The following is a 27,878-nucleotide window of genomic DNA, read 5'->3' on the forward strand; positions in this document are numbered from 1 at the left end:
GGTGAGAGGGAGTGTTACCAATGCACCTAAATTTATCAAGGTGATTTTGGTCCTTGATGAAAGAGTTCTTATCTTCACAGCTGCCCATCCCTCTGCCCAGCAATAATTTTTCCCCTTTGGCCCCCCTATCAACACCTTAGCTCCCCATTAATTCTGGCCCCCCCATCAGTTCTGTCGTCAGATGCCAATTAATTCTGGTCCCGCAGTGCCCCCATCAGTGCTGCTTCTCCTCAGCCCCATCTTTGCTCCTCCTGCAGCTTTTGGAGTTCTTCACGCACACACTTGGGTGGGTGGGTGCAGGGCATATGTGTCTCTCTTCATTCTCAGGCCACACCCCATGCTGCAGGGAGGGAGAGGAAAGGGGGGAGCAACAGAGGAACTGTGCTTGCTCCATGGCTCACAAGAGGGGAGGAGAGCCACTCCCATCCGATGAGAATGGTGCCCATTCCTGGGAGAGAGAGCGAGAGAGCGCTGCCTGATTTTTTCAGCAGCCCTGATTAGCTGATCATCTCCAGGAGGTGGGGCAGTGGGAAAAACAGCCAATCAGCTGGAGCTTTCCCCAGCCAAGGCTGAAATTCTCAAGAGGGTGAGAGTTTCTTTGCTACTGGGAGATTGGCCCCAGTTGAACACAAATGACTCATGAAGAAATCATGAGAGTTGGCAACCCTGAAGCAGTTAGATCCTTTGATCAAAATTTCTATGATGTTCCAAGATTAAAGATATTCAGACCTCAAGGTGAGAGCAGACAGAGGTTTGCATTTGAAGTGATTTATTAACCTTCTGTAATGTAGGTCAGGCTAGTTTCCGAATATTGTTAGAGTCCTTATTAGCTGCCTCCCTTAGTATTATGAAGCAATCATCAGCTAAACATTAGTTACATTCAAAGTCTTTGTTCTTCTATGGAAGGAATATTCGAAGTGGATACAAATTCTGTGCTAGTACTCAGGATTAAGGTATAAAACCTCACCTTTAAATTACAATTCTCAAAAAAATCCCTACTCTTTAAGAAGAAAATTACCTCTGGTTTTTATCAAATTGCACAGCATCCTTTATGATCTTGCATATGCCCCCCATCCCCAGTAGTAGCAATCAACATAAAACCCAGCCAGTTCTCCTTACCTACAGTGACTATTCATTACCTTACTTGGTATCAGAAACAGTTTGTGAGACAATAGCTGAAAATATTAGTGCTCAAATCAGTCTGAAAATATAAATTGCAGCCGATTATGCAAGTGGAGCATGTACTATACAGTCCACCTATGTGTGGTGAATGGGGACTACTCTCAGACTCATCAGCAATTCAATCCCTTCTGCCATCTTTTGGTTGAGGAAAATAAATCCTCTTTTAACCCCACTAAGGACACTCAGCATGTCATGTAATATTATTATTGTTTTATTATATTGTTCTGAGAATGGATATATTGCAATGTGATAACAGTTGTCACCAATGTTCCTCCTAATTTTTCTTTGCACTGAGCAGGCTATGAATTCCACTGACCATTACTTTTTTGTCCTTGGGCAATCAATCTTACCTGTGTGTGTTGGGGGTGTGTGTGAGGGGATTGTGTATATGGGGCAAGGTTGTAACCCCCCCCCCCACAGACCAGTGGCGCGTGTGTGTGTGTGTGTGAGGGGTTGTGTGGAGGATGAAGGATGTTGGGGTGGGGTAGCAAGGGGTGTGTGTGTGTGTGTGTGTGTAGAGGGTGTGTATGGAGGTCAGGGGATGTATGTATGGAGTGAGGCGTGGGGAGGGAGTAAGGACCATGTAGGGGTATATGTTTGTGCGGGGGTGAGTAGGGATGTGTGTATGGAGGGGCTGGTGTGGGTTGGGGGTATAGGGTGTGTGTATGTGTCAAGTAAGAGGTGTGTGGGAGGGTATTGGTCAGAGGTGTGAAGGGTGTGTGTGTGTGGTGGGGGGGTCAGGGACGTGCAGGGGGAGGCATGCTGCCCCAGGGTTGCTCCTCACTAGTCTCAGACACTAGTCCCTGTAGACCCTGTCCCTGCCATTTGCAGAGTGAGGAGCCTGGCCAGGATTCTGTGCAGGGATGGGGATGGGTGTCAGATCACACCTCTGCCAGGCTGCTGAAGGGGCCGTGGCTGCAGCTCCCCCCTGCGTTGCCTCTCAGCAGCAGCAATCCCCATGTCCTTGGAAAGCAATTGTCGGGGGTGGGCTGTTGGTGCTTTGGCCCCATCAGGCTGCAGCTCTGTAGCTTCCACTGACCCAGCCAACACTGCAGTGTCCAGCCGGGCCCCTTCCCTGAGCTCCTGCACATGGGGCAACCCAGAGCCATCACCTCCTCATGCTGACCCCAGCATGGGAAGCATTTCCACCCACCGCAGCGAGGAGATGGGGTCACACGTGCCCTGTCATAGGATGGGGTGAGCAGAGCAGGGTTTTAAGTGGCCCAGGGCTGCAGAGAGGAGATTGGAGCAGCATAGTTTCTGACCTGCGTAGTATATAGACGATTGCAGCGCAGCCATTTACAAGGAACACTGGCTGTCACCTGTGTTTGTGACCCTAACAGGCCTTTTTGAACTCATAACATCAAGGCACTAGAGAGATTCAGCTGTGGTGTAGCTATCCAGGCATTGCTCTTGCTTGCCAGAAGAGGTTTAAAGAATTCCTCATTGTTTTTATGAAGGATTTTAGATTTAATTAGTTACTTGTGTTTCCTTCTGAATGGAGAACGTCTTTGTGATGTGCCAAAGCATATTGTTAACCCATGACAAATGCGATCATATATTAGTATTCATGGTAGACAACCAATCAGATTTCCATCTGGCAGTATTTCAGGCTTGATTCTGCTCATATAGACGTCAGTGACAAAACACCTGTTGACTTTAGTGGGGGCAGAACTGGCCTGTTTGTGCCGATTGTCATGGTTTCTTACACTTGTGCAGCAGTTTATCTATTGGTTCTGTCAATGGTGGCTGGGTGTATATAGATCCTCTTCTTCATGTCTTGGGAAGGCCAGCCAAGCGCCTTCTTATTACCCCTGTGTGTAACTCTGATGCCAGGTGGGCAGTGGAGTATAAGTGCAGTTGCACCTACATCTCCCAGGGAGTAAAGGAGACCCCCTCAGCCGGTGTTCCCCATAATCTCTGGGACGTGAATGGAAAGGTCACTGCCCCTACTTCCTTGAGAAACTTGGCCTTAGTTTTTAAAATAATCAGAATAATCTTTTTAGAAAAGCTTTTCTAAATAAAATAATGATGCTAATAAAAACAAAATGACACAAATATTTAGAACCTGCAGCATTCACTAAAAAATGAAGGAAATTAACAGCCCAAAAGCTTTGAAGTGATTAAAGTTGGCAAGATACTCCATCTATTAAAGCCAGAGAGCAAGTGCTTGGGCTCATGGGATCCACACAAAAAATAATGTAAGGAAAAAAATCTGTAATGATTCAGGGCCAGGATATTTTTTCTAAGAGAGGCCACATGTGGTCTGGTAGAAATAAACATTTTATAACATACCCATAGTGGCAAACTGCTGAAATGTTGTCAGGAGTCCATTTTAACACACATCACAGTGAAAAGCAGAGGTGCCTGAAGAGGGGAAGAACATAGGTACATATTATGCAAATATAATATTCTAAGGACATAGAGTATTTTCCAATACAGTATATAAATATATGGAACCATCACAAACTATCTGTCAGCATATTAGTACCTATTTGCTGCTTTGGTGCATTGTGACATATTTGTGCTCCTAAAGTTCACATTCTTCTTCAAGTAATGTTCCTATGGATGTGCCAGTTGCCCATGCTCCTTCGATCGGAAATTTTCAGCGGCAGTGCGTGTTCCGTCCACACCTATGCCACAGTTATCTTTGTGCCCCATACCAACAGTATACAGGGCTGTGATGCATGAAGCAACCTCAGTTCCAGGTCAACTGCCTATGACCTGAGATGGAGCAGTCAGTGGTGCCAGCTTATTTAGCCAGCTACCAGTTTCTCTGTTTACTTATTCTTTAGCTTACCTAGTCCTAACAGACTAGTTTAACTGTTTTTTATTTTTAATAGTTTAGTTTTATTCTGTGTGTGTGTGTGTGTGTGTGTTGGGAGGCTTTGCCTCCTCCACCCCCTTTTTCAGGGGACCTCTTTTTCCCTGAAGGAGCTTTTTTTCCTTGTGATATGCTTAAACACTCAGGATTTACGTGTTGCTTTACTTGCTGGGATTCCACCGCAGTTAGTGACAGCCATTCACAATGCATCCACTGTCCGGGAGATACTCATGTGCCATCCAAGTCCAAGATTTGCACAGGACTCAAGAGCTGTTCTAGGAGAGAGAGAGAGGTAAAGCTTTGTCTCCTAATGTTGGAGCATTCTCTCTGACCTGCATCAGATTCACACCTTGAGACCCTTCCGTGCAGATGTCTTCAAATGACCACAGTATCTCCTTGACTTCTGTAACTCAATTACCTTCTAGACCATCATGAGAGAGATCTGTGGGTGAAACACCCAATCTTTTGCCAAAAGGAGCCCTAAATCTCCTCTGAATTAACTTGGCCACAAGAAACATGCCATACTGGAGCCCTCATGCCTATGAAGGGTGCTGCTGAAGGCCCAAATGGTCTCACTATAAAGGTTTCAGAGTAGCAGCTGTGTTAGTCTGTATTTGCAAAAAGAAAAGGAGTACTTGTGGCACCTTAAAGACTAACAAATTTATTTGAGCATAAGCTTTCATGAGCTACAGCTCACTTTCACACAAACTTCCTCGTGGCTGGACTTTACAAAAACTAGACAAGCCATTTACAACATACACTTTGCTTCTCTACAAAAGAAAAAGGACACTAAACTATCTAAAGTACTACATGCCACAAGGGGCCACAACAGTGGTTCCCTTAATCCACCCAGCAATATTGTTAATCTATCCAACTATACTCTTAGCCCAGCAGAAGAATCTGTCCTATCTCGGGGCCTCTCCTTCTGCCCCTTAACCCCTACGAACAAGATACAGTTCTGTGGTGACCTAGAATCCTGTTTTCGACGTCTCCAACTCAAGGAATATTTCCAACACACCTCTGAACAACATACTAAGAGACCTTCCTACCAAGACTACAAAAAAAAGGATTCTGGGTGGACTCCTCCTGAAGGTCGAAACAACAGACTGGACTTCTCCATAGAGTGCTTCCGCCGACGTGCAAGGGCTGAAATTGTGGAAAAGCAGCATCACTTGCCCCATAACCTCAGCCGTGCAGAACACAATGCCATCTACAGCCTCAGAAACAACTCTGACATCATAATCAAAAAGGCTGACAAAGGAGGTGCTGTCGTCACCATGAATAGGTCGGAATATGAACAAGAGGCTGCTAGGCAGCTCTCCAACACCACTTTCTACAAGCCATTAGGAATGCATCCGATGAAGTGAGCTGTAGCTCACGAAAGCTTATGCTCAAATAAATTTGTTAGTCTCTCAGGTGCCACAAGTACTCTTTTTCTTTTCACTATAAAGGGTATATCTGCATCGAAACCCATAAGTACAGACAAACCCTCTAGTACTCATTGCTCAGTAGCAAAGCATTCCTCGGTACCATCTGAGGATGATCGAGGTGCTAAGGACTCCAGAGATGCTGAAAATACTACTGACAGTGACCTTCAGAGATATCTATGGTAGCCAGATCTACCAGTCAGTCTGTACCAATGCACTCTGCACTGTCCTCAGTACCCCAGGCTCCTACTGCTCAGACTCATCAGGCTTCTCTGCAGGTCCACTCAGTCCTGCAGGAATACAGATGCTCCAAAGACCTGCTTGTCTACGGTGATGAACCTGAGTCTCCTTTACTGAGTGTGAGAAGATTCTCAGTACCACATCACTTGCTTGTAGCAAATGGTTTCCCGTTACCCACAGGACATATCAGACAATCTTCTACTCGACCTTTGGTTGCCTCTCCTGTAGTCTATAGAAACTACAGCTCTTCGGAGTCCAACATTTCTAGTCAAGGTTGTTTTGATGATCAACCTTGCCCTGAGTGCCCTGGAGCTTTTGCTTCAAGGGACATTTTGGGTATGCTTACAAGCCTGCGGGAACCAGCCTCTCAGCCTGGGTTGGGTTAGTGGCGCTCATGCTGGAGCACTAGAGAGTGCTTTGAAGTTGCAGCTTAGCCTGGAGCCTGGGATGAAGCTGGCAGCTTGGGATGAAGCCCACCCCCCTCTCTAGGGTTCATCTAGAGGTTCAGTGCCTACTCTTTGGTTGTGGAAACAGTGAACGAACACAATAGGCAACATCATTCAAAAACTGCCCCACACGATAAGGACCAGAATGTGTAGACCTCTTCAGTTGCCTCTGTCATTCTGCAATTCAGAATTGCTAGTTACCATGCACTTCTTGCTATAACAAATCTAACTCTTTTGTTGAACATCAGCCCCAGAAGCAGAGGGAACAGACTCAGGCCATCATTGTTGAAGATTAGCTCCTGGCGAGAACAGCAGTGCAAGCTTTCCTTGGCACAACTGGCAGGGCAGATCGCGCCATTTCTATGTCTTTTGTAATGCACAGAGCCTCTTGGTTTCAGTACTTGGGAATCCCAAGAGAGGTTCAGAGCATGGTCAAGGACCTTTCATTTGATGGACTCAAGCTGTTTAGTAAGTCCACAGATGAGTCCTAGCACTCTCTTAAAGATTTAAGGACAACCCTTCACTCACTTGGAATGTATACATCTGCAAACAAGAGGAGATTTAGTAGATCACAGATGACACAAAGACCCCCCCATCTCAATTATTTACATACTACAGATCACTGGACCCTCATAAAAAGAAAAGCAGGGTGCAAAAGTGGAAAACTTCAGCTGCTCCACCTGTGTCAATGCAACTGTCCTCATCAGCTCAGTGTTCATTTTGATATTTTGGTTGGAGATCATGAACATGCCCACCTTTTGGATTTCAACCTGCATTATCCTGCCCACAGCTTTCCATCTTTTGGAGATCATCTCTCCCATTTTCATACCTTATGGGAGCAGATTACTTCTGACAAGGGATTCTGGACGTCATAACATTGTGCTACTCCATTCATTTCCATTCCATGCACTCCTCCCACGTTCCTGCCCTGTCCCTTTTCAGGGACACACCTCACAAACCTCTGCGGAGGCAAGAAGCTCTGTCCCTTCTCTGAATAGAAGCTATGGAACCAGGTCCCCCCACTATAGAGGGAAAGGGTTCCCAAAAAGAAGCATGGATGGAGATCCAGCCCTAGATCTCAGGATGCTGAATACATTTGTCAGAAGTTCAGGATGATAACATTTGAAGCTATTATACCATGTCTAGATCCGAGGGATTGGTTTGCAACCCTTGATGTATTCTCACAAGTTGTTTCTTGATGATTTGTCATTGGTCAAGTCCACTTTCAATACAAATGTTTCTCTTCAGCTTTCTACTGCACCCATGGTGTTTCCAAAGGTTCTGGCAGTAGTTGCTGCCCAGTTTTGTCTTCCCCTACCTCAATAATTGGCTACTGAAGGGACATTTTTACATTGAGGTCCAAGTTGCCATCAAGACAGTTACAACCCTATTCAGCTTGCTAGGACTTCAGCTCAACACCAAGAGGTCCTTTCTCTCTTATCTGGTCAGCAAATAGAGTTATTAGGGGCCATCCCGGATGCTACAACAGCTAGAGCTTACCTAGCAGAAGACCATTTTCTTACTCTGACAAATTCGATTACTTAAGTCCAAATTACTTAAATCCAAACCACTGCCAGGTTTTTTATTGTTTTCTTTAAAGATAAAGTATCCCTCTGACCACATCTCCAGTTCTTACCCAAAGGTACCTCAGATTTTCGTATTTCAGACTAGTCATCATCCTCTTTTTCATTGTAAATCTCATTGGTCTAAGGGGGATGCTGTCCTTCACACCTTGGACATTAGGAGAGCCTTTACCTTCTATTTGGACAGACCGAGACCCTTGAAGGCTTCTCCTCAGTGAGTGGTTCCCTTTGTGGACAGAGTTAAATTCACACGTGTGCCCATCCAGAGACTTTCCAAATGGGTTTCCAGTTGTACCCTCTCCTGCTATGAAGCTGCTGATGTCCCATGAAATGCAAAAGTTAATAGATTATTCCACCAGCTCTCAGTCCACCACTGTTGCCCTACTGATGGGCACCTATATCACAGAAATCTGCAACGCCCTCACATTGGCTTCCAGCCACACATTCTCAAGACACTGTGCTTTGGTGCATGCATCCCGAGTGAATGCTGCATTTGGGTCTGCTGTTCTGCAGTCAGTTTCAGATCCTACTCTGAAGCCCCCTCCTCCTGTGAAGAATACTGATTGGGAGTCCCCTGGAGAACCCAGAGGGATATTACTTGAAAAAGAAGGAGAGGTTACTTACCTTCTACAGTAACTGGAGTTCTTTGAGATGTTTGTTCTTTTGGGATCTCCAGCGGCACCTGCCATTCCCCAGCCCCCGCCCGCTGCTTCAGAGGCTCATCTGCGTGGTGTAGAAGGAACCAAGGGTGCTTTGTCTGTTGAAGCCCTATATACTCTCAGTAAGGGCACGAGGATAGCTAGGGCGCATGTGTGGACCAAACGGGGGCTGCTGAAAATCTCTGATTGGAGGCACAAGGGCACATGCAGACCTGAAGTGGCGCACCCAGAGGAGTCGAGCATCTCAAAGAACTCCAATTACTGTACAAGGTAAGAAACCCCTCTTCCCCCGGCCCCTTCCAATTCAAAGCATTGCACATTCAGATCTGACTGACCTTTCAGGAAACTGGAGCAGGCACTATGATGCCAGTGAATCGTGGCTATGGTTCCTAGAAAGAAGTGATAATAAACTATCAGGAGTTATGGCCATTCTAAAAGCCTGACCCTGCAAGCCTTCCATGCATAGAATTCCCAATGGAATCCATGGGACTTCTGTGCTTGGAGTGGTTGTGGGAGCAGACCACAGGAAAAATCCTTGACCTGTGCTACTGTTTGACATCAGTCCAGCATCTGGAGTGCAGTCCAAACCTTGGGAGTAGCAATTAATTGTCCAGCTGGCTCACTGTATTTAGTTCCTTGTACAGAGTAGAGGGCAATGGGGCAGAGAAGATAGGTGGCCACTGTCGCAGATGAGGCAGTCCTAAATAAGGAATGGCAACTTCTTAGCGGGAGCTATGGCTTGCGCTCAGGATTGAAAACCACAAAATTATGAGTTCTGATCCTGACACTGCCACAGACGCACTCTGGCCCTTTGCAACTTTAACCTCCCAGCCTCAGTTTCCCCATCTGTAAAATGGGGATCATAATACCAGCTTAACTCAGCAGAGTCTTGTTGGAGTTTATTGCATTGAAGATTAAAAGTTCTATGAGCACAATGTGGTGTTACTGGTAGCATGAAGAATTATTATATTGGTTGCTACTTCCAACTGAAATGTAACCTGGAAAGGGCTAGCTGTGAAGACAAAGGTCTCAGCCTTCAAAGACTTGGTCTCAACCTTCATAAAATGTATAGTACATGATGCTTATTAAAACAAATGTAGATGCAGTATTTAATGATACTACTCAGGGGACTGGATCAAATTCCAATCTCCTGCACTGATGTAAATCCAGAATAATTACTAACTTCCAAGAAGTCCTTGGTAATAGTCCATTTACTTTGGCAAACTAGCACTACTTGTGTGGTGGTGATAGTTCTGTGTAAGTACTATAGTCCTACCTATGGTATGTATAGCAGGGAACAATGGACAAAAAAGCATGGCTGCCGAATACATAACTACAGGAGCATCACCTTCTCAGCTGGTGCATGACAATGGAAGAGCCAGTAGGCCTCACAAAACTGACCAAGTCAGAAGAACACTTCTAAGTAAAACATGAATAAATGAGCCAGACACAAGAGTATTGGTATACAAAAAAAACCTGAACTCTATAGCTGTGTTAATGATAAAGGTAACTGAGCATTTAATCTCAGCCCTGTGAATACATAATGGTTCCATTATTGAGAAGTCAAATAATGCTACTAGGGTGTGAGTACTTGGGGCAGCTTCCGATGCAAAGTTCTTAACTTTCACAGTGGAATGGAGACGATGAAACCAGACTGAATGGGCTTCAGGCTGGAGCTGAAAGAGAGGAACTCAGGACAATGGTGTAGATGGCACATTCAATTGGTTTAGTGGTGAATGCGAGAAGAGAAAAGGGGCCATGGTTAGACCTATGTACTATGAGCTTGCTAGTTGGTGTCAGGCCAGTTCCCATTGGACAAATATTTACATTGCCCAATCATTTCTACAGTCAGCACTAAAGGGACTCGCACCTCTACAGGTGGCCCCTCCTGTTCAGGATTGAAACATATGGGGTGGACATTGTGGGGAAACCTGCAGTGCCTTTGCCCATACGTATTTGTCCTGTAAGTAACAGAGACTGTCAGTCTCCCTGGCCATCTGTTGAGCACCATTCACAAGCACTAAAAGAAAAGGCATCAGCTGAAAAGACTGTGCAGCTTGAGGGATTTTTCTGGGTTTCTATCAAGCTTGTTTGAATGTAAATGCCTCTGGCCAACACTTTGTTTCCTTATTTGTCCGTGTGACACCCAACCTGTAATGCCCCATGCAGGGCATGCCCAGCAAGAGCCCAGGCTCTAACTTCCATTATCCCTGTCAGATCTGTATTGGTGTGGAACCAGGCAGAGAAATGGTGAGCAGATGCAGCTGTTACCTTACCAAGCCCAGCTGATCTGTTTAAAAGGTCTGCCTGTCCGCAGCTCATTACATCAGACCTTGAACACCACAAACACTCTGAGCGCTGTATAAACAATAGTTAAACCTGCTCCTAGGTCATTTCTCCTTAATAACATAGTTAGCATTTTAATAAGACTTCCTCTGTCCATCCAAATATCAGCCATTGATCAAGTGACGAGACAAACAGAATATGCCTCGTGCTGCTAAGCTCCTCACAGCAATGCTACAGTTGTAGGGAGAAAGTGCTAATTTGGCCAAAATCCTCCCCCAAAATCTGTGTTTTTCCCGATCACATGCATGCCATATGGCTATAACAATAGGCTCTGCTGTGAAGGACCTGTTTCTCAGTGTACAGCCAATTATGTTACATGCTGCAAGTGTAAAATCCGTGTAACTATTCAATCTCCCGTGTTACTAGATTGGTATCAAACGATGTGTAAGCAAAAACAACACTAAGGGCAATATGCTTCTGAGTGATAGCACGATGATGCAGGTGGTATTATAAGAGGAGTCCAAAAACCAGGTGAATTTTAATTTCTCTGGAAGTAAAACAACCCCTTGGGAAACGTATCTTGCTGTGTATCATTGCTAACAGAAAATGCAATGAGTATGTAAAAGCGAGGGAAACACTCAGTCCTGTAAATTTAGAATCTGTTACAAACCGCTTTGAAGTCAATGGAAGAATTCTCATTGACTTCAGTAGGATTTGAATCACACCCTTATTCACCAATCTAGACATGGGAATGATAGAGAGTTCCACTTACGTCCAGAGTTCTAAAGCCATGGTGTATTTGTTTTGCTAGGTATTGTAACAGTAACAAACAACAAAGTTATTAGTACAACTGGTGGGAAATTTTCATGTGGAAAATTTTCCTTTTGACAAATGAGGTTTAATTGAAAAGATTTTTTTTCCAGGCAAACTGTAATTTAAATGAAAAAATGCTGATTTTTCCTTCAGGAAATTTCAGAACAAAACAGTTTTGTTTCATTTTGAATGGCCATTTGAAACAAAATTTTTGTTTTGCTTCAACTTAAAATTCTGATTTTTTAACGCCCCCCCCCTGAAAAAATCAAGTTTTCATTTTTGGTTTCTGTATTCCCCCTCCTTTATTAGACCTCCCCCTTCTTCCTCCCCCACCCCTCCATGGAACAGGTAAGAAAAACTTTTAAAAAGTGGGGAATGTGAAAAAAAGCCCACGTGTTCTCATTTGTTTGCTTGTTTTTCAGTTAGACAAAGTTGGGAAACAGTTGCTAAACAGTGACTTCCTCTGTCTTTTACCAATGGAAAAAAGGGTCCAAAGGCAAAAAGGAAAGGGAGGGGAGTTCTGCCCCTGCCAAAAATCCAAATACTGAAAATGGAAAACTGAAATTTTCCAGATTCCAAACATCTACATGAAACAACATTTTAAGATAAAATGGAACAAAAATTGTCATTTTGTTTCAAAATGTCGTATCTGTAGGAATCAACTCAGTTTCCCCATCAACTCTAGTTATTAGTGTCCATGATTCTAACGTGTCACGAGTTAGCAAATTACATGATACTCCTGGCCGAATCTTGTGCCCACGGAATTTAACAGGAGTTTTTCCATTCAGCTCAATGGGAGCAGGAGAAGGCCCCCATAACGTACGTTATTGTGTCCTAAATCCATTCAATACAACAAAACTACTCTCTGAAGTTTCTTGATATATTCTGATAGACTGTTTCTATCAGGTAACTTGGTACTTAAATCATGCCCCACAATCCACTCTGGTGAGCAAACCTTTAGGGTGCTCAGACTGCCAAATTCCAATTGTCCACATTAGATAAGCACAAACGATGACTTCCAGTGCTGTGGGGCTGACCATCTCTATATCTCATGATTGGGGAGGAAGGGGAAGGGAGAGTTCAGGTGCTTTTTTCGGGGGGGGGGGGGGCGTTTGCTGAGCTTTTGCTGTTTCTAAATATAGACATACGAAATACATTTTCTTTCTGGTATCTGTACTGGCTGCCTGCATTTTAATTCAGAAATTGTATTCTTCCTCTGAATCAGAAATCAACATGGCAATATCTTTTGCATAATGAAACTGTGTGTTATTTCCAGTCCAGTGCATTCAAACATTTATTTCTTGGTAGCCCACTTAAAAACCACTCAAAATTAATACACAATATGTACAGCTGAAAAAAGATTTTTTGGATATATATATTTTATTTGACAGTGGTTTAGATTATCATACAGTAAACAAGATTTCTGTAAAAGTTAATTTATCCATAGTGGTGCGTTTCATAAAAATAGTTGCTCACTTACAGCCTTTCTGTGACTATTAATACATGGAATTATATTTATAGAGATCGAGCTGTACAGGGTAAATTCACAGCTAACACTACACAGAAATATTATTTGGAATGGGGTTTAGATGATGTGCTGTCTTCACAGGTTGTTATTGATTACAGCCGCATAAAGCAATTACTGCACAAGGAGTAGCTGTGAACTGTGCAAATTAGAGTTTATGCAAGCATAATCTCAATTGGTTTTCATGTTTTATGATTTGTTTCTTTACACATAGAAAATAAGATACCGGGGCGTGCATCTACACTATGGAAGCATTGTCCAAAATCCAATTCAATAAATTAATGGCAAATTATATTGGATTTCTAGTTCAGGGGATAAAGATTTTCTTTTAATTAAATAAAAATTGTCAACAGCTACATGGATTTGTGCTTTTTAAAATATGATAAATGGAGTTTTTCTTAAAAAAAAAAAAAAGTTTTAAAAGCTGCAAAATCCTTTGTTTGAGACTTTTAAAATAATCTGATAGGAAGAAACATGCCTACACACTTCTAAGGGGAGAATGAGTCTAGTGCAATGTTTGAGAAATATATTATGTGCTGACCTGTTTGGATAATGATGATCTCAATGTGACTCTTGAGTCGAGCACATGAATATCAGAGTTTGCTAGCGTACTGATGTCTGTTTCTGCAAATAGCATCAATTTTTTTTTAAACAGCCTGTGTATTATTATCCAGAGCTTTTTGGCAAAACAAGAAACCTACTGGGGACAGAATGGTGACTCATGGAATTCGGAATCCTTCCCCAGGAAGGTGGACTTGAGACACAGGAACAAGTAAAATGGAAATAGAAGAGAGAGAAAATGTCTCTGATGAAAATATAATGAACTAAGAACTTTTATCTTGGAAACAAGTCTCATTTGTGTTAGTGTGTGCAGTAAAAGCATCTGATCTGCCAAAACTTAAAGATGCCTTAACTAAAGTCTGTATAGATATACAAAATATAGCACTGTTGATAAGCAAAATTGTTGTTTTCTGTGGGAAAGAAAGGCCTTTCATTAAGGAAACTGCAGCTTTTTTTCTTTTAAGAATCATCCTGTCATTATAAAGGTCTTGGAACTGTAAGTCTCAGTTTTGAGCTTGACCAACTGAGGTTTCTGTGCTACTTGTAATATTAGGGGAACCTGTGGTAAATCGTTTTTGAGGATAATTTGCAACTACAACTGCACCCTAACTCCTTTCCAATGTACAGAAATATGATTTGTTCACAAAATGGCAGTAGAAATGCTATCACACCAACAAATCCATTAGATTCCCCAACTCATCCAACTCAACACATGAAGTGAACTATGCTGCTGGGGATCATGTGGACTATTCCAAATTGTTAACAGTGGAGACGTGTCCTGGGCGTATAGTTTCAAAGAAACCCTTCAACCCTTGTCTAGATATGTTGAGAACAATATATTTACAACATCTTAGCTCAGTTAAAATATTCTTTCTCAGTTTCAGCTTGCTTCGTGCAGTGTTATTTAAGGCGATGTTCCAGTCTGTGATTGCTCTAACTTGCTCCAGTTCCTTGATATAAAGTTTGAACTAAATCCAAGTCCTTCATGCAGTGGAATAAAAATACTAAAGCTACACTGCACTGTCCTTCTCTGACACATTGTCCTTCATTTTGTTTTGGTTTCTTCCATAGCTGCCAAAGTCCCTAAAATGGAACTGGGGACTTCAGGGTCAGTTTTAAATCTCCATGTTGACTATATGCTGCTTGAATTTATTAGACATTGTGCATATTGTCATGGAATTACACATTAATGTTTCCATTCTTCAGTGTTTTGTGTATATGTGTGATAGTTAAAATAAATTAAAATAAATCAATGTGAGACAGAAGCTAAGAAGTATGTTCTGCATCAGTGTGAAACAGTTAGAGGGCAACAGTTCACTTATTTATCTGCTCATGGCAGAAGTGCCAGACTTCAGTACACTAGGTAGCTTATCCGAGCCAGGAATTTTCCATGGGCCTGGTGAGACTGTTGCCTTCCGAACTGTATTGTTGATGCTGCGTGTGTTAATGGAATGGAGATGTCCCTTCCTGGGGAACTCACTGGGTTTCCCATCAGGGTCCCTCTTGTTCTGGTCCATATCACTTCCATGTGAGCTGCAGCTATTGCTACTGTACGTCTTTGTAGCACCAACTAAATCAAGCTTGACATGTTCAGAAGCTGCAGCTGATTTCTTCTCAGAGGTATTTCCAGATCTGTGATCTTCTTTCACACTGAGAGATCCATCTTTCTTGCCTTCTGGCTTCTTGGATCTCCCAAGATGTTCATCGTTGATTCTGGCACATACATGCTCTCTTGCTCCAGCCTCGATCGTAACACTCTGTCCCACTGCCTTACTTTCAGAGGTGGGCCTGCCGCCACCAGTGGTCTTTTTTTTGCCTTCTGAGTATCCTTTCCTAGAAGCCTCTTCATGCTTTGTCCTGTCTACCTTTTTCGGACTTGCTGACCTTTCTCTTTGCTCTCCTAACCTTTTCTTTTTGTGGCCATTTGACGAAAGCTCCTTTGGTTTTCTTACATCATGTTCCCTCTTGATATCCCATCTTGGTTCTGGGTTTATCTGGTGAGAAGGGTCAGAGAGTGGGGCTAGATGTGATGAAGATAATGGTGAGATTATGTCATCGAGGGAAATAGCTATTTCCGGCAGACCTGGGGAGGTGGCAGAGAGAGAACTCCAGGAGTTTGGTTCGTCTGTTATAACAACAAAGAGAAGGGAGTTAAGGAATTATTCACATAACTTGGACCTTATATTTCAAACATCAGTTACAATACCCAAAACCCATACTGGACCTAAACCCTGCAGCCCTTAGTTGGGTAAAACTCCCATTGAAATCAATGGATGTGGGAGGTAGAAATGCCATCAACAGATTTGCCTCAGTAAGAACTAGGGTGACCAGATGTCCCGATTTTATAGGGACAATCCTGATTTTTGGGTCTTTTCTCACATAAGAACCTATTACCCCCCAACCTCCTGTCCCGATTTTTGACACTTGCTATCTGGTCAGCCTACTAAGAACTGTGGGATTTGGTGCTGAAAATACGACGTCCATTGATATAGGTTTAACTTTTCTTCACGTATATTAAAAGTATAATAATACTGACATATGCTGGTGAAATCAAAATGCATTTTTGTGCCATTATAGTGGATTTCTTAGTTAGCCATATAATTTCTCTCTCAAAGGACAAATGAAGAGGCCTTTCTGCTATCTATTATACACGTCCCTACAAGCATACAACAATCAGCAGAAATTTGTGGTCCAGACCACGTCATCCATCAAATCCAGTTTTTTCTAAACAACTATATTATTGCAATGTTTAGGGCCCTATTATTCTGAAAGCATATCTACAGTGTTCTGCCTTAGGCAAAGACATGCAGGCTCTGAAAAGTCTTGGCTATCACCCTTGACTTTGTCTCAGTTCCTCTGCCTCAATAGAATTTGGTTAGATTCTGTAGATCCCATTTTCTTAAGATAGATGGTGCTTAGGATATGCTGAGCCATAAAGAAAGCCAGAGGCATCATGTTCTTTTCTGTTTTGGAAATACTTTGGTCCAATCCTGTAAGCCTCTACTCTCATGAGTTGCCCCACTAAGCTCTTTGGAACAACTCACATGAATAAGATGGTGCAGGATGTGGCCCTTCCAATGTGATTCAGAAGAGCTGAAAGTTGAGTTAATTAGACTTCAGCACCTACATCCCAAACCACTGGCAAAATATAAAGTGTCTTATCTTGGTCAGGCCAGTGTTTCTTTCTCTTTGAGTGAGTGATCAACATTTCTTTTGATTCATCTTAAGGCAGGCAGCCAGTCTGAGACTCATCGGAGCTGCTTGGCAGCCTGGCTCCCACCACTTCCACTGTGAGGCCAGAGAAGTCTCTGAGCTTGTTTAATGTGGTCCCATAATTGCCACCATTTCAGTAAGATCAAAATGCTGCCACAGGTGAAAAAATCCATGCAATGATGGGACCCAGTGAGAGGAGACAGCATGTTTATTAAGGAGAAAATGTTATCTGCTGACTGAGGATTAAGTCTGGCCTTCAGAAAGGTAGCACTTACAGATCTGAACCATTCCTAAAAATCTACACCATTTCTTTTTCCTAAGTAACATTGTGGCCAGTTTCAAATCATCATGAGGATGCACATTATTGTGAAGAGTGAAATGTGCTTTATGCTCAAGTCTGGGATGGAGACCATAAGTTTAACTGAAGCAGCCTGCTTAATTATTTATTTCTTCTGTAGATAAAAATAGAAGAGACAATATAGAGGTGGGTGATGTGGTGAGAGCAGCGTGGCCAGCTGAGGAGATATTTATTTTCCCATCTGGTGCCAGTCATGTGCTTTTGTACCATGAGCATATCTGGGGGAAAATAGCATTTGAAAGGTCAAAAGTGAAATCTGGGTAAGGCAAACACACTTGGGTTTGGATTCTAACTGGGTTCAGGGTCTACACTGAATTTTAAAACCCCTCACACAAATAAATGGAGGGCTCAACTTTTCAGGCCTCTCAGCTCTCATGAATTTGCCTATGAAAAGCTAGTGCTGCACTGTCACAGTGGCCTCTTCCAGACATCTATGAGTTAATTTGTTGTTTAATGCTGCTCTATACCTCTCAGTAGAGTTAATGGGAGTCACGTTGGTGAACAAGGAGCAGGGCATCACCGCTTGACTCTTTAAAAAAAAAAAAAAAAAAAAAAGCTGCAGCCTATTAGTTCGTGTTATACCTAAATCAGGAACTAAATTTCACTTAAGTCCAAGTAATTTTTTGAAATATTTTAGTGCAAAAACTATGGCTGAAAATGGTAACCCCCTGATTTCCCCCCCTCCTGCTTACACCATAGATCTATCTGAACCAATGTTTTTCTCCCAAGAAATTAGTGGGGAAAAAACTTTTCAAGTAAAGATCCTATGTGGCAAGTTCACATCAAAATTAGAAAGCTCTGGAAAAAAGTCAAATTTTGCCCTCTTTTAATATCCATGCAACACCACGGAAGTCAGCTGTGGGGCAGAATGTAAAAAGGAAACAGAGAAACAACTATAATTGTGCACTTGCCAACTGTAAGGCATATCCATGCTGCCCCCCAAATTAACGGCATTGTTGAACTTCACTGACTGGTAGCAGAGCGCATTAGGCTATTCTGAAATCCCTAATCTCACGTGACAGTAAACCACGTCCTTGGGGACGATCACTTCCAGAGCAGTAAAAATAGGAAGGGCCAGCGGCAATATGATTGAATGGAATGATCTAGTAGCCACAGTACAAGACTGTGTCAGCCCCCTGTGAATCACCTGTCCCTTATGAGGACTGAGCCAGTTCGCTACCTGCCAAAAACAGGGGGGATGGACTAATCACTAGTCCCCCATGATACAGCGCAGCGGCCACAGGCCTATCGCCTGTTCCAAACACCCAGAGGGAAAGGGATCAAGGGGCGAGTGGGCCTGCTCGGTAGCACTCTGAAAATAGAGTGGACTCGGTGTTGGGGGCGGGGGCCGTAATTAGTCTCTGGGCTGTTCCCCAAGAAGATTTTCAACCAGTTAGGAATTCTTCAGAGAGAGCCCCAAAACACACCCTGCTGCTCCCGGTCATTCCCCAAGATCTCTTACCCAGACATGTCAGACCCGTGTAAAGGGTTGAATGTAGTTCAGTTTGAGTTTTGGGTGAGGCGTTGGTATCTGGTATATGCATGGATTTCTTATTCCTCTGAGCCCGTTCATCCATTCTGAGTCGTTACCCAAATCAGACTCTGGCCAGGGATATCGTCAGTCACGCTCCTAACGCTTGCTAAAAATGCCGTAGGCTTTTTAATGACCCCAAATGGGCAGGACCTCAATTTTCTCTCTTTGTAAAGGCTGCAGTTGCAGCAGTACATTGCTCCCAGCACCATGCTTGGCAATGTACCAAATACTGACGTAGACAAGGGCTGCCTCCTGTCGGGTGACCAGACGTCCCGATATTTAGGTTTGTCCCGCGTCCCGACTGATGTACCATCGGGATGCCATTTGTCCCGATATTTTGCTTCGGCAGCACTCCGGCTTTTTTTTATTTTTATTTTTTTGCTTGGGGTAGCAAAAAACCTAGAGCCGGCCCTGGTGGTGGGGGTAGGGTGGGGTTTGAGCCTGTGACTGCCCCACCCCCCAATGTGTCCTGATATTTTGTTCTTGTCGTCTGGTCACCCTCGCCTCCTGAAACACCAATAGCGCTAGAAAGTCTCCGCTCCAATCCCTGGCTTTGCTCAGCTGATGAGAGCGGCTGGTGTGCGGCAGGGCAGCCACGGTTAACTATATTACATGCTGAAGTAACTTTTGCTTGCAAGACTCATGTTAAGACTGAACCCTTGACTTTTCTCTCTTTAGCTCACATGGGATTTTTGCAGACAGGTAAAGATTTTGTACAGTCAATAACCAAAATGGAAGCTTACACTGAAGTTTAATTTCCTTATCCATGATTGTACCATGGAAGACTAATGGAAAAGTTATGCCTAGAGTGACAGATTTTATAACTTGCCAATTTCTTCAATAGTTTGGATCCACCACAGCTAAAAGTGAATACAGACGAATTATATGAACAATTACATGAGCTGCCAAGCTAGAATGGATAACATCCTGGTATTTTCCATTTCCTGGGCTAAGAAGTACTACTGGCAGGCAGGCCTCAATGGACATTTTGCCTGTGTAAGAACTGCATGATTGGGCCCTTTGCTTGACATTTATTTATATTGTTTTTTTCACAATGGAATGTGTGCATCCATTTTTGAAGACAACCACTATAAGAGGAATTTGAAATGCTCTAAGGAAATAATTTCCAGTATGACTACATCACAAAAGATCCCTATACAGAGTAAAGCCCCCGGTTTATATTTTGGGGAAATGTATTATGTTTGAGGAAGAACATGAGAACAATAACTTTCTGTATCTCTAAACATTGCGGAACCTGTCCCCCCCTTTTTCTTTTTTAAATGAGAAGCAATTATGCAGAAAAAGCACCCTTCAGTCTCTGTAAATGTTAATGTCTGCAAACCATTATTGTTGCAACATGGAACTGACTAACAAAGAGCACACTGATGCAGTGGTAGTTAAATCTGGTTCTCCCCTAGTGTTAGAATGTTATGGGAAAATATCAAAATTCTAGGGTAGATCAAAGGGCAGCAATGTAAAGTAATTTGCCGCTCAAAAGAAAAACCTTTTAACAGCTGTGTGCAAACATAATGGTTTGTTTGAGCTTGTTCAACTATCATTAAGATGATTGCTTTTCCATAACAAACATAAATATGAAAAAAATGCAAAATTTTATGCTTTTGAGCTACTAAATTAATTATTTTACTCTCTCTCTCTTTCTTCTCTCCACCCCCATCTCCTTTCTGAGAGCTGGTTAGAGTCTAGAGGAATTTGGTAATGTGTCTGAAGCATCAAGTCTTTGCTTTAACTTCAAGACATTTTACAGACACAAACAAAGCCTGCGGTGGTAATAATAAATATAGCCTATTCTTTAGCACCTTTCATTCCAAAGGATCTGAAAGCATATTACAAACGTTTCAAACTATATACAAAGGTATACTTTCATTCCCTTCCACACTCCGCTGAAATGCAGCCACATCTGTGGTAGAAAATGGTGGCTGTTTAACAATGCATGAAATATACTACTGCACAAGTTTATGAAAAGAACAAAAGAATATCATGTTCAGTTGAAACTACAGGCGGTGGTTGGGGTGGGGATTTAGGCAGGATTATAACTACCCATATTACAATGTGACTAGAATACGAAGGCTGTCACTCTTACTATGGCCAGGAAAGAAAGGAAGTGCCATGAGATTTTTTAATACTGTGACAAAAAGGAGGAAATGAGTTCAGCGGGAGCTTTCCAACGGTACAAAGGATAGTCAGTGTCCAACTCCCATTGAAGGTTAATGGTGCCTCTCTCATTTGTGTTTTGAAAAACCTCCTTTGAACTTATACTGTAAATAGAGTAGATGAACTGAGAATGTCAAGAGTTACTGCACTTGCATCCCAGTTGGTACGATTAGCAGGTGCTTTTTGGTGGAGTGCCAGTCTTCACCACCTCCACCATGGGAGCAGAGGTCCTTTCATATGCAGGAACTGAGCATGTCTAACTAGCAACATTCACTTATACAACAAATTGCAGTCACGTGAACATAGGAGTAGAGTGGTGACTGAGTCCCAGATCCTCAAAGGCATTTAGGTGCCTAACTTCCATTGAAATCAAAGGACAGTTTACATCTACGGGTGAAACATATAATAGACAGACAGTCGTTTTGGAGAACAGTGACTTGGGAGAAGTAGCAGGAAGGAAAATTTCTGGCTAAAAATGTTTTGATGACATTTTGGCAGTGGAGTCAAACTTATGAAGTGTTTGCGTTGCTGCTTTTGTCATCATAACCTCTGTTCAGGAGGGTAAATACATGTTAATGTAATAGACTGGCAATCCAGTATTTTGTGTGTGTGTGTGTGTGTGTTCCTCTCCTAATTAAGGTCTAATCCCACACCTGGAGCTCATTCTTTTCTGACCACTCTGTAATCATGACAACAATTAGAGGTCGGGACTGCAATTTTCCAGCTAAAGGAAAAGATGGTACCTTCTACAGAACGGTGCCCTTGCATAATTTGCTGGGGGCACTGGCTTAGTACTAAATCAGAGAGAAGAGTGTCATCTACGGATTAACCAATATCACTTTCCTAACACCTCAGGTTTTCATGAGACGTTGCCTAGCCAAGTTCTGATTAGCTCTAAACTTGCTCAGTTTATAACCTCTGCCAAGCTTGCAGCCCAGGATATATAAGGCTACAGACATACTGTCACATATGCCCACTTGGTTTCAACTGGTTTAAATAATGACTCAATGGTTTACCAACAACCAGTTGAATTTAACTTTAAAGTGCTAGTGTTAAGTCCTTTTAATGTTCAATAATAGCACTAATAATAATAATAAAAACCTGCCTGACGAAATATAAAAAATAATTATTTGCATTTTATTACAGAAGTAAAATAAAATCGCAGTGCCTCTAATATCCAAATTTCATGAATTATTAACAGTATTTGTAAGCTTTGGGTAGTTTCAGAAATAGGAACTAAACAGTTCCCAAAATGTCTTTGCATCTTTTTTTACATCTCGGTGACAAAGTGCGAGTGAATCAAAGAACTGGTTGATAAAATCAAAATGTGGTACGTTATATTTTACTCTCTTACATCTGAAATTACATATTGCCACAAGGTGACAAACTTAATTCTTACAGATGCAGCTAATAAAGAAAATAGGGAAGCCTTATCCCTGGTGTGTATCTCAATAGACGTCAGTGGAATTACATCTGGCATGAATCTGGCCCTTTATTCTTATATCTTGGAATGCCTGTTATGTTCTTGATGGCTTTGGTTTCCTGCAGCTTGCGTTTCATGTTCTTTGGGGTCGATCTTTCAACTCACTTTAATGCTTTGTCTTGAAATTTCCACAGCTACTGAAATAACCACTTTTTTTAGTTACTGAAGTAAATGACTCAGAGGTTCCCCCCTTTGATTTTTGGATGGTTTGGGAAGCCTTTGGTAGTTTCTGTTAAATTTTAAAACCAATGCAAATATCATATTATAGTCAATCCCCTCCTTTCACCTTCCTGTACACTTCCAAAGTGAGTGTGTTTCAGTGGGATTCAGCATAACCTTCCCCCCAAAATTACACCTTTTTAACAGAAGGGTGGGGGCAAGGCAGTCTACCCCTTTAGAAAAGTCCCAAACATCAATAATACTGGAAATAGTTAAAGGATCCAGCCATTTACCCCCGCCATATAATCCTCTGTTGTTTGCTGTGGTGTTGAAGCCATGTTGGTCCCAGGATCTGAGAGAGACACGGTGGGTGAGGTAATATCTTTTATTGGACCAACTTCTCTTACTGGCAGCAACAAGCTTTTGAGCTTCACAGAGCTCTTTCTTCTGGTCTGGAGGCGGTAACCAGAGTGTCTAAGCTAAATACAAGATATGAGAGACTGTTACGCATAAGGAGTTCACACATGCTGCAGGAGACCGCTTAAAATGAAGTGGCCGATTAAGGTTTAGTAGGCAGTAGGGTGTGTTACAAATTGTTGTAATGAGCCATAAAACAAATGTCGCTGTTAAGTCCATGGTTTTTAGTGTCCACAGAGTTATGAATTTAAGTTTCCAGGCTCCTCTTTTGAAGGTGTGGCGGTTTCCTTTGAGGCTGAGGACTGAGAGGTCAGATATGGCGTGCTAATGTTGTGAAAAGTGTTCCCTCACACTGATAGAGTGTTTGTTTTTTAGCCTTTTTTCTCTGAGAGTTCATTTGCGCGTGTAGTGATTGTCCGATTTCATCCATAGGTAGTGTTGGGGCATTGAATGCACTGGACGAGGTACACTGCATGTTCTGATGGGCCTCTGTAGGACCCGTGGAACTTGAAAAGGGTGTTGTGTGGTGCGAGCATTGTATCAGTGGAGATATATCTGCAGGTTTTACATCTGTTGTGCTGGGAGGATCTAGTGACACTTTGCTTTGGTATATTTGGTCTGTGGGGAATTTGCTCCTTTATATATTCTCTACTCTTACACCATCATCTCACCCAGTTTATAGTACCCACTCAACCTTAACTTTGCCCTCTTGCTTTAGTCTGTATATGTAAATATGATCCTGGATGCATGCTTTGCCATTAGTAGTAAAGATTATGAGAGGAATGTAGTCCCAAGCCACATTCAGTTTTGTCAGAGCACAATAGGTCTTATGTTATGAAGTGCTGTTGGATAGAAGAATGTTTTTATGAGCAGAAATAAAATAATTGGTCTGTCTGGTGTTATGAAGTGTGTGGCAAATATCATGGTGCAAACTTGTCTAATTTTATAGACCTTATCAGTGATCATTCTAATAACTATCCTGTGTTGCCTTTTTTGTATTGATTAATGGTGCAGTATTCTTGTATATTGTAAATAGATCCCTTAAATAGGCATAAGATTTTTATATTCTCCTAGTAATTTTGACTTGTGCATATATTATTGCATATTTTCAGGGGCAATATAAAGCCTAGATGGAAAGTGTAAGTCAAGTAGGATGATGGCAAGAGAGGAAGGATTATATGACAATGTGGATGTGGCTGGATCTCTTTATTTCTCATTTACAGACTTGGTAGTGTTTGGAACGTTTATTGCCTGTAATTTTTTGGTGGTGATTAAGAATTCAATCTTAATTCTTTTGAACAAAGTGATTTCGGGGGAATTCTCTTTGTTTTAATAAGTGCCAAAGATCTGAATTGGTGGATAATTTCTGCATGAGGCGCCTTAAAGCAGGGCTCACTCCTGCAGGTATCAGCAAATCTGTAAGAGGCATGTGAGTGTGGAGTTATACCTGGGTGGGAAAAGGGGATTGATAAAGGAGACTTATCTGCATTGAAAGCTTGGAGCATTTAGTTTGTAGAAAATCTGCAGAGTCTCCCTCTATGCCTTATTTATGTGCATCCCAGTTCCTGTCGTACCCTATTGCCATCGCTCCTTTCACACTCTTTATTATTATTGAATGGCCAGATGTTGCTTCCTTTTGGATTCACTTCCTGCCACTTTTAATTTTGTCCTGTATTCAGATACAAAATGGTATGTGTCCTAAAATAGATCAGACAGGAAGTCTCCCATACAACCTTGCTGAGGACCCTCTTGTGTGCCCATAGGCAAAATTCCCATTGATTTCCTTATCCTCATATACTGCCTGAGAGTTTTGCAGAACTAGGAATCTAACTTGAAATTCATTGACGTGTATGTTAAACCTAGAGATTGCTAGTCCCTCTTGAAAGGAAGAAGGAGAAGCGTTCTTTTCAAGCCCAGGAGAGGGTATTCTCTGTATTCTGGACTCCAGAGGATTGTACAATGAAAGAGAGACGAGAGCACTCTCCTAGCCCCTGGTCTGGTAAAGGCAATGAGTTAACCGTTGCCGGTTACGAGCTATTCAAGTGATAATACTTTATTCACTTTAATAAGAAAAGCATTTTTTTCAATGTGGCCAGACTGTGGATGAAGAGCTATTGGAAGCCAGACCAGATCTCACCCAGAGCTGAGGCAAAGCAAGGAGAGCTATAATATAAATGACTCTATAATTTAAAAAGATAATGACTTTTAAATTAGTTTTTATTAATAGCATTGACACACTGCCATAAAAGGTGTTCATAAATATGTTAATAAAATGTGTGGCATTAATGAAAAAAACTTTCTATATAGAGTGAATAATTTAAGAGATTGCTACTATACCATTAATTATATTTAAATATTAAAATTATTAATTATTGCAGCTAAAATAGGCATTAGGAAAGCTCACATTTTGACGGGTCAATAAGTAGCTGTCATTCTTAGAACTGCTTGGTTAATATTGGGGGCATGGTTTGCTGAACAAAAGTAGCCTCAACTTACAGTGTTTGGACAGTGTATGAGTTGCTGAATAAATGAACTTCCATAGGAAGCTGATCCTGCCAGATGCTGAGTGCCCTCTGTGAGGTGCTGATCATCAACAACTTCCATTTAAGGATTCAGTTCAGCAAAGCAAGGTGTTTAAGCCCATCCCTACTGAACAAAGCACTTAAGTCTGTGCCTAAGTGCTTTGCTGAATAGGCTAGACTGCTGAACCGGGGTCTAAGAGAACACCTCTCAAGGACTAGGATACTGGGAATTAAAGGTTGACAGCAGCACCTGCGATCAGGTTAGTTGTTATGACTATCGGCTAATCAGGGTGTCAGGTTTTCTAATTCTTTTTTAGAATGTCGGACAGAGTCTCCTGCAAAAAAAGACCAGTATAATGAGAGAGAAGTCAGTGAATGGGTGATCTTAACATTTTCATATTCAGTGCATAGTTTATAAGTACAATCCAAATATTGATGGAAAGCCCAGACACTTAGAAAGCTGGGTAAGGTACACAATTCCACTTGCAAAACTGTTCCAGTATGTAAAATGTTCTGTAGTCATCTTTGTTTAAACTATAAACAAAGTAAGTTTTTCAAAATTACTAGATAGTACTGAAAAAGTGTCAGTGACCTCATGCTGCTGAGTTTTTAAAAAATATAGTTATATTTGTTTGAAAGGTTTTCAAGCTAAGAATTACAATTTCAATGGAATTTGGATCCAGGACAGATGTAAAGAACTCAACTATCTTCCCATTGTTGTTGGCTCAGCAGTTGAGAAAAAGATCACAAATAAATTGGGAGAGTTTCAAAAGTGGGGAGAGAGGATGACTTGGGACTCCTGAAAACAGGCCTTCCTTTCCTTTCCAGTTGACTGGACTTGCACTTCCTACATGGCTCTGCAAAGCTCTTGGAAGCTGTTGGTTTCTAGGTGCTAAAGACTATTTTACTAAGGGGTTATCTTTGAAATTCATTATTATGTTTAATAGCTCTCAGAAGCGCCAGATCTATATCTGTTCTTTACTGAATGTGTGCTTCTGTGTTTGCACATCTGGTTGCTTACGGTACTGCATCCGTTACTAAAAGAGGTGGTGGTTGTTTATTTTCTCATGTATATCATTGAGCAAGCTGAAAAGCCAATGTTTTTATACTATTATGAAATGAGAATGTGGAGCGGATGAGTGGATCCAAGACACTGCATCCCAACCTCTGAACACTCTTTAGCTGTATCACACAAGCAGTAAGTTGTCTCACTGGGGTTGTCTACATGGTATGGCAGTGCACATCAGTGGGATGTAAATTCCAATGTGCATCACTGTGTTACACACTAACTGACGCCTTTGGACCCTGCTGCTGCATGCTAAAAGTTTCTGAGTGCACATTAATGTTGTCCTGTTTCAAACAATACTATGTTAACACACACTAGGGAACTTTTAGTGCTTGCCAGCAGGGTCTACACAGGCCAGTTAGTACACACAACACATTGGAGTGCATTAGAATTCACACCCCACTTATGCACAGTACTACACTGCATAGACAAGCCCATTGTCTTTCCAGGGACGCAGCCTCCATTTTTATGCACAAAGATGTGAAGTGTCCAACCTGAGACACCTGAAAGGGGTCTGTTCTATAGAGGTGGGTGCTAAGCACTTTCTGAGAATCAAGTCCCTTTAAGGTGATTCAAGTTGGGCACCCCAAATCACTAGTCACTTTTGAAAATTCAGACCTCTGGGCCCCAGTCTGCCGGGTGCTACACATCTTAAGTGCCTCCCAGAAAACCTACATCCAGCTGAGACAGCATGAGGTGGAAGTTAGATGCCCCTAAAGTTGGCTAATTCAATTACCTACAGAGACATGGTCTGCAGAGCCTCCATTATAGGAGCTGTGCTGGGGCTTTCTGGGGAGGAGGAGTTCATGGCCTGCATGTTTACACAATATGCTCCTGGATCAGCAATGTCCCTTAAACATGGCTATCTATATACAAAGGGCCCCAGTACACATGGTCCTAACAAGAATAACTTCACAGAGGTGAGGAGGAGTGAGCTGTGGGTGGAGGGGGGAGGGAAAGCATGTTTAGGCACTCCAGCCCATAAGGGGTTACTGGATTCCTTCCTGTCACATGGCTGAACTGGGTGAGGTTATAAAAGGAAAGAGGAAGTTAGTGCCCAAGAGGTTATTGTAGGGGAAGGATGTGAACTCTCTCCTCCCAGCTGATTGGCCTTGAGTGGTTATTACCCAGTAACTGGAGTTGAGTTGTTCTGGCTTTGAGTTTGTGTTTTGGAAATATAGCAAGCAAATACAATGAGAAAAGGGCTAAGAAGAGACCTTTAGTTGGGACTTTATTTTTCCTTACAGGGTAGGTGAGTCTGGATGCCAGTTTATGTGACCCAACCACGGATAAACGGTCAAGGGTAAGGTTTGTCATGTATTTTATTCACTGTAATTTAGCTGTGAACATATACACTTGGTAGGGTATTAGCAAATCTACTGTAGCATATTATATAAAAATAATTAAG

At 42.2% G+C, this 27,878-nt stretch overlaps 1 protein-coding gene across 30 annotated transcripts in view; it reads right to left on the reverse strand.

Annotated features, from left to right (window-relative positions):
* Positions 1-13,284: 13,284 nt before the first annotated feature.
* MAGI2 (membrane associated guanylate kinase, WW and PDZ domain containing 2) overlaps positions 13,285-27,878 on the reverse strand; it is a 1,127,025-nt gene continuing 1,112,431 nt past the window's right edge. For 29 of the 30 annotated variants that reach the window (XM_037889230.2, XM_043552267.1, XM_043552288.1 and 26 more), the window contains one exon: positions 13,285-15,671. In XM_037889230.2, coding sequence (XP_037745158.1) covers positions 14,869-15,671 — 803 coding nt within the window. In that variant the 3' untranslated portion in view covers positions 13,285-14,868. The remainder of the gene's footprint in view (positions 15,672-27,878) is intronic. The other variant, XM_043552272.1, reaches the window with a different exon arrangement.

Source organism: Chelonia mydas, chromosome 1, assembly GCF_015237465.2.
Source record: "Chelonia mydas isolate rCheMyd1 chromosome 1, rCheMyd1.pri.v2, whole genome shotgun sequence".
In the NCBI taxonomy this organism is placed as follows: Eukaryota; Metazoa; Chordata; order Testudines; family Cheloniidae; genus Chelonia; species Chelonia mydas.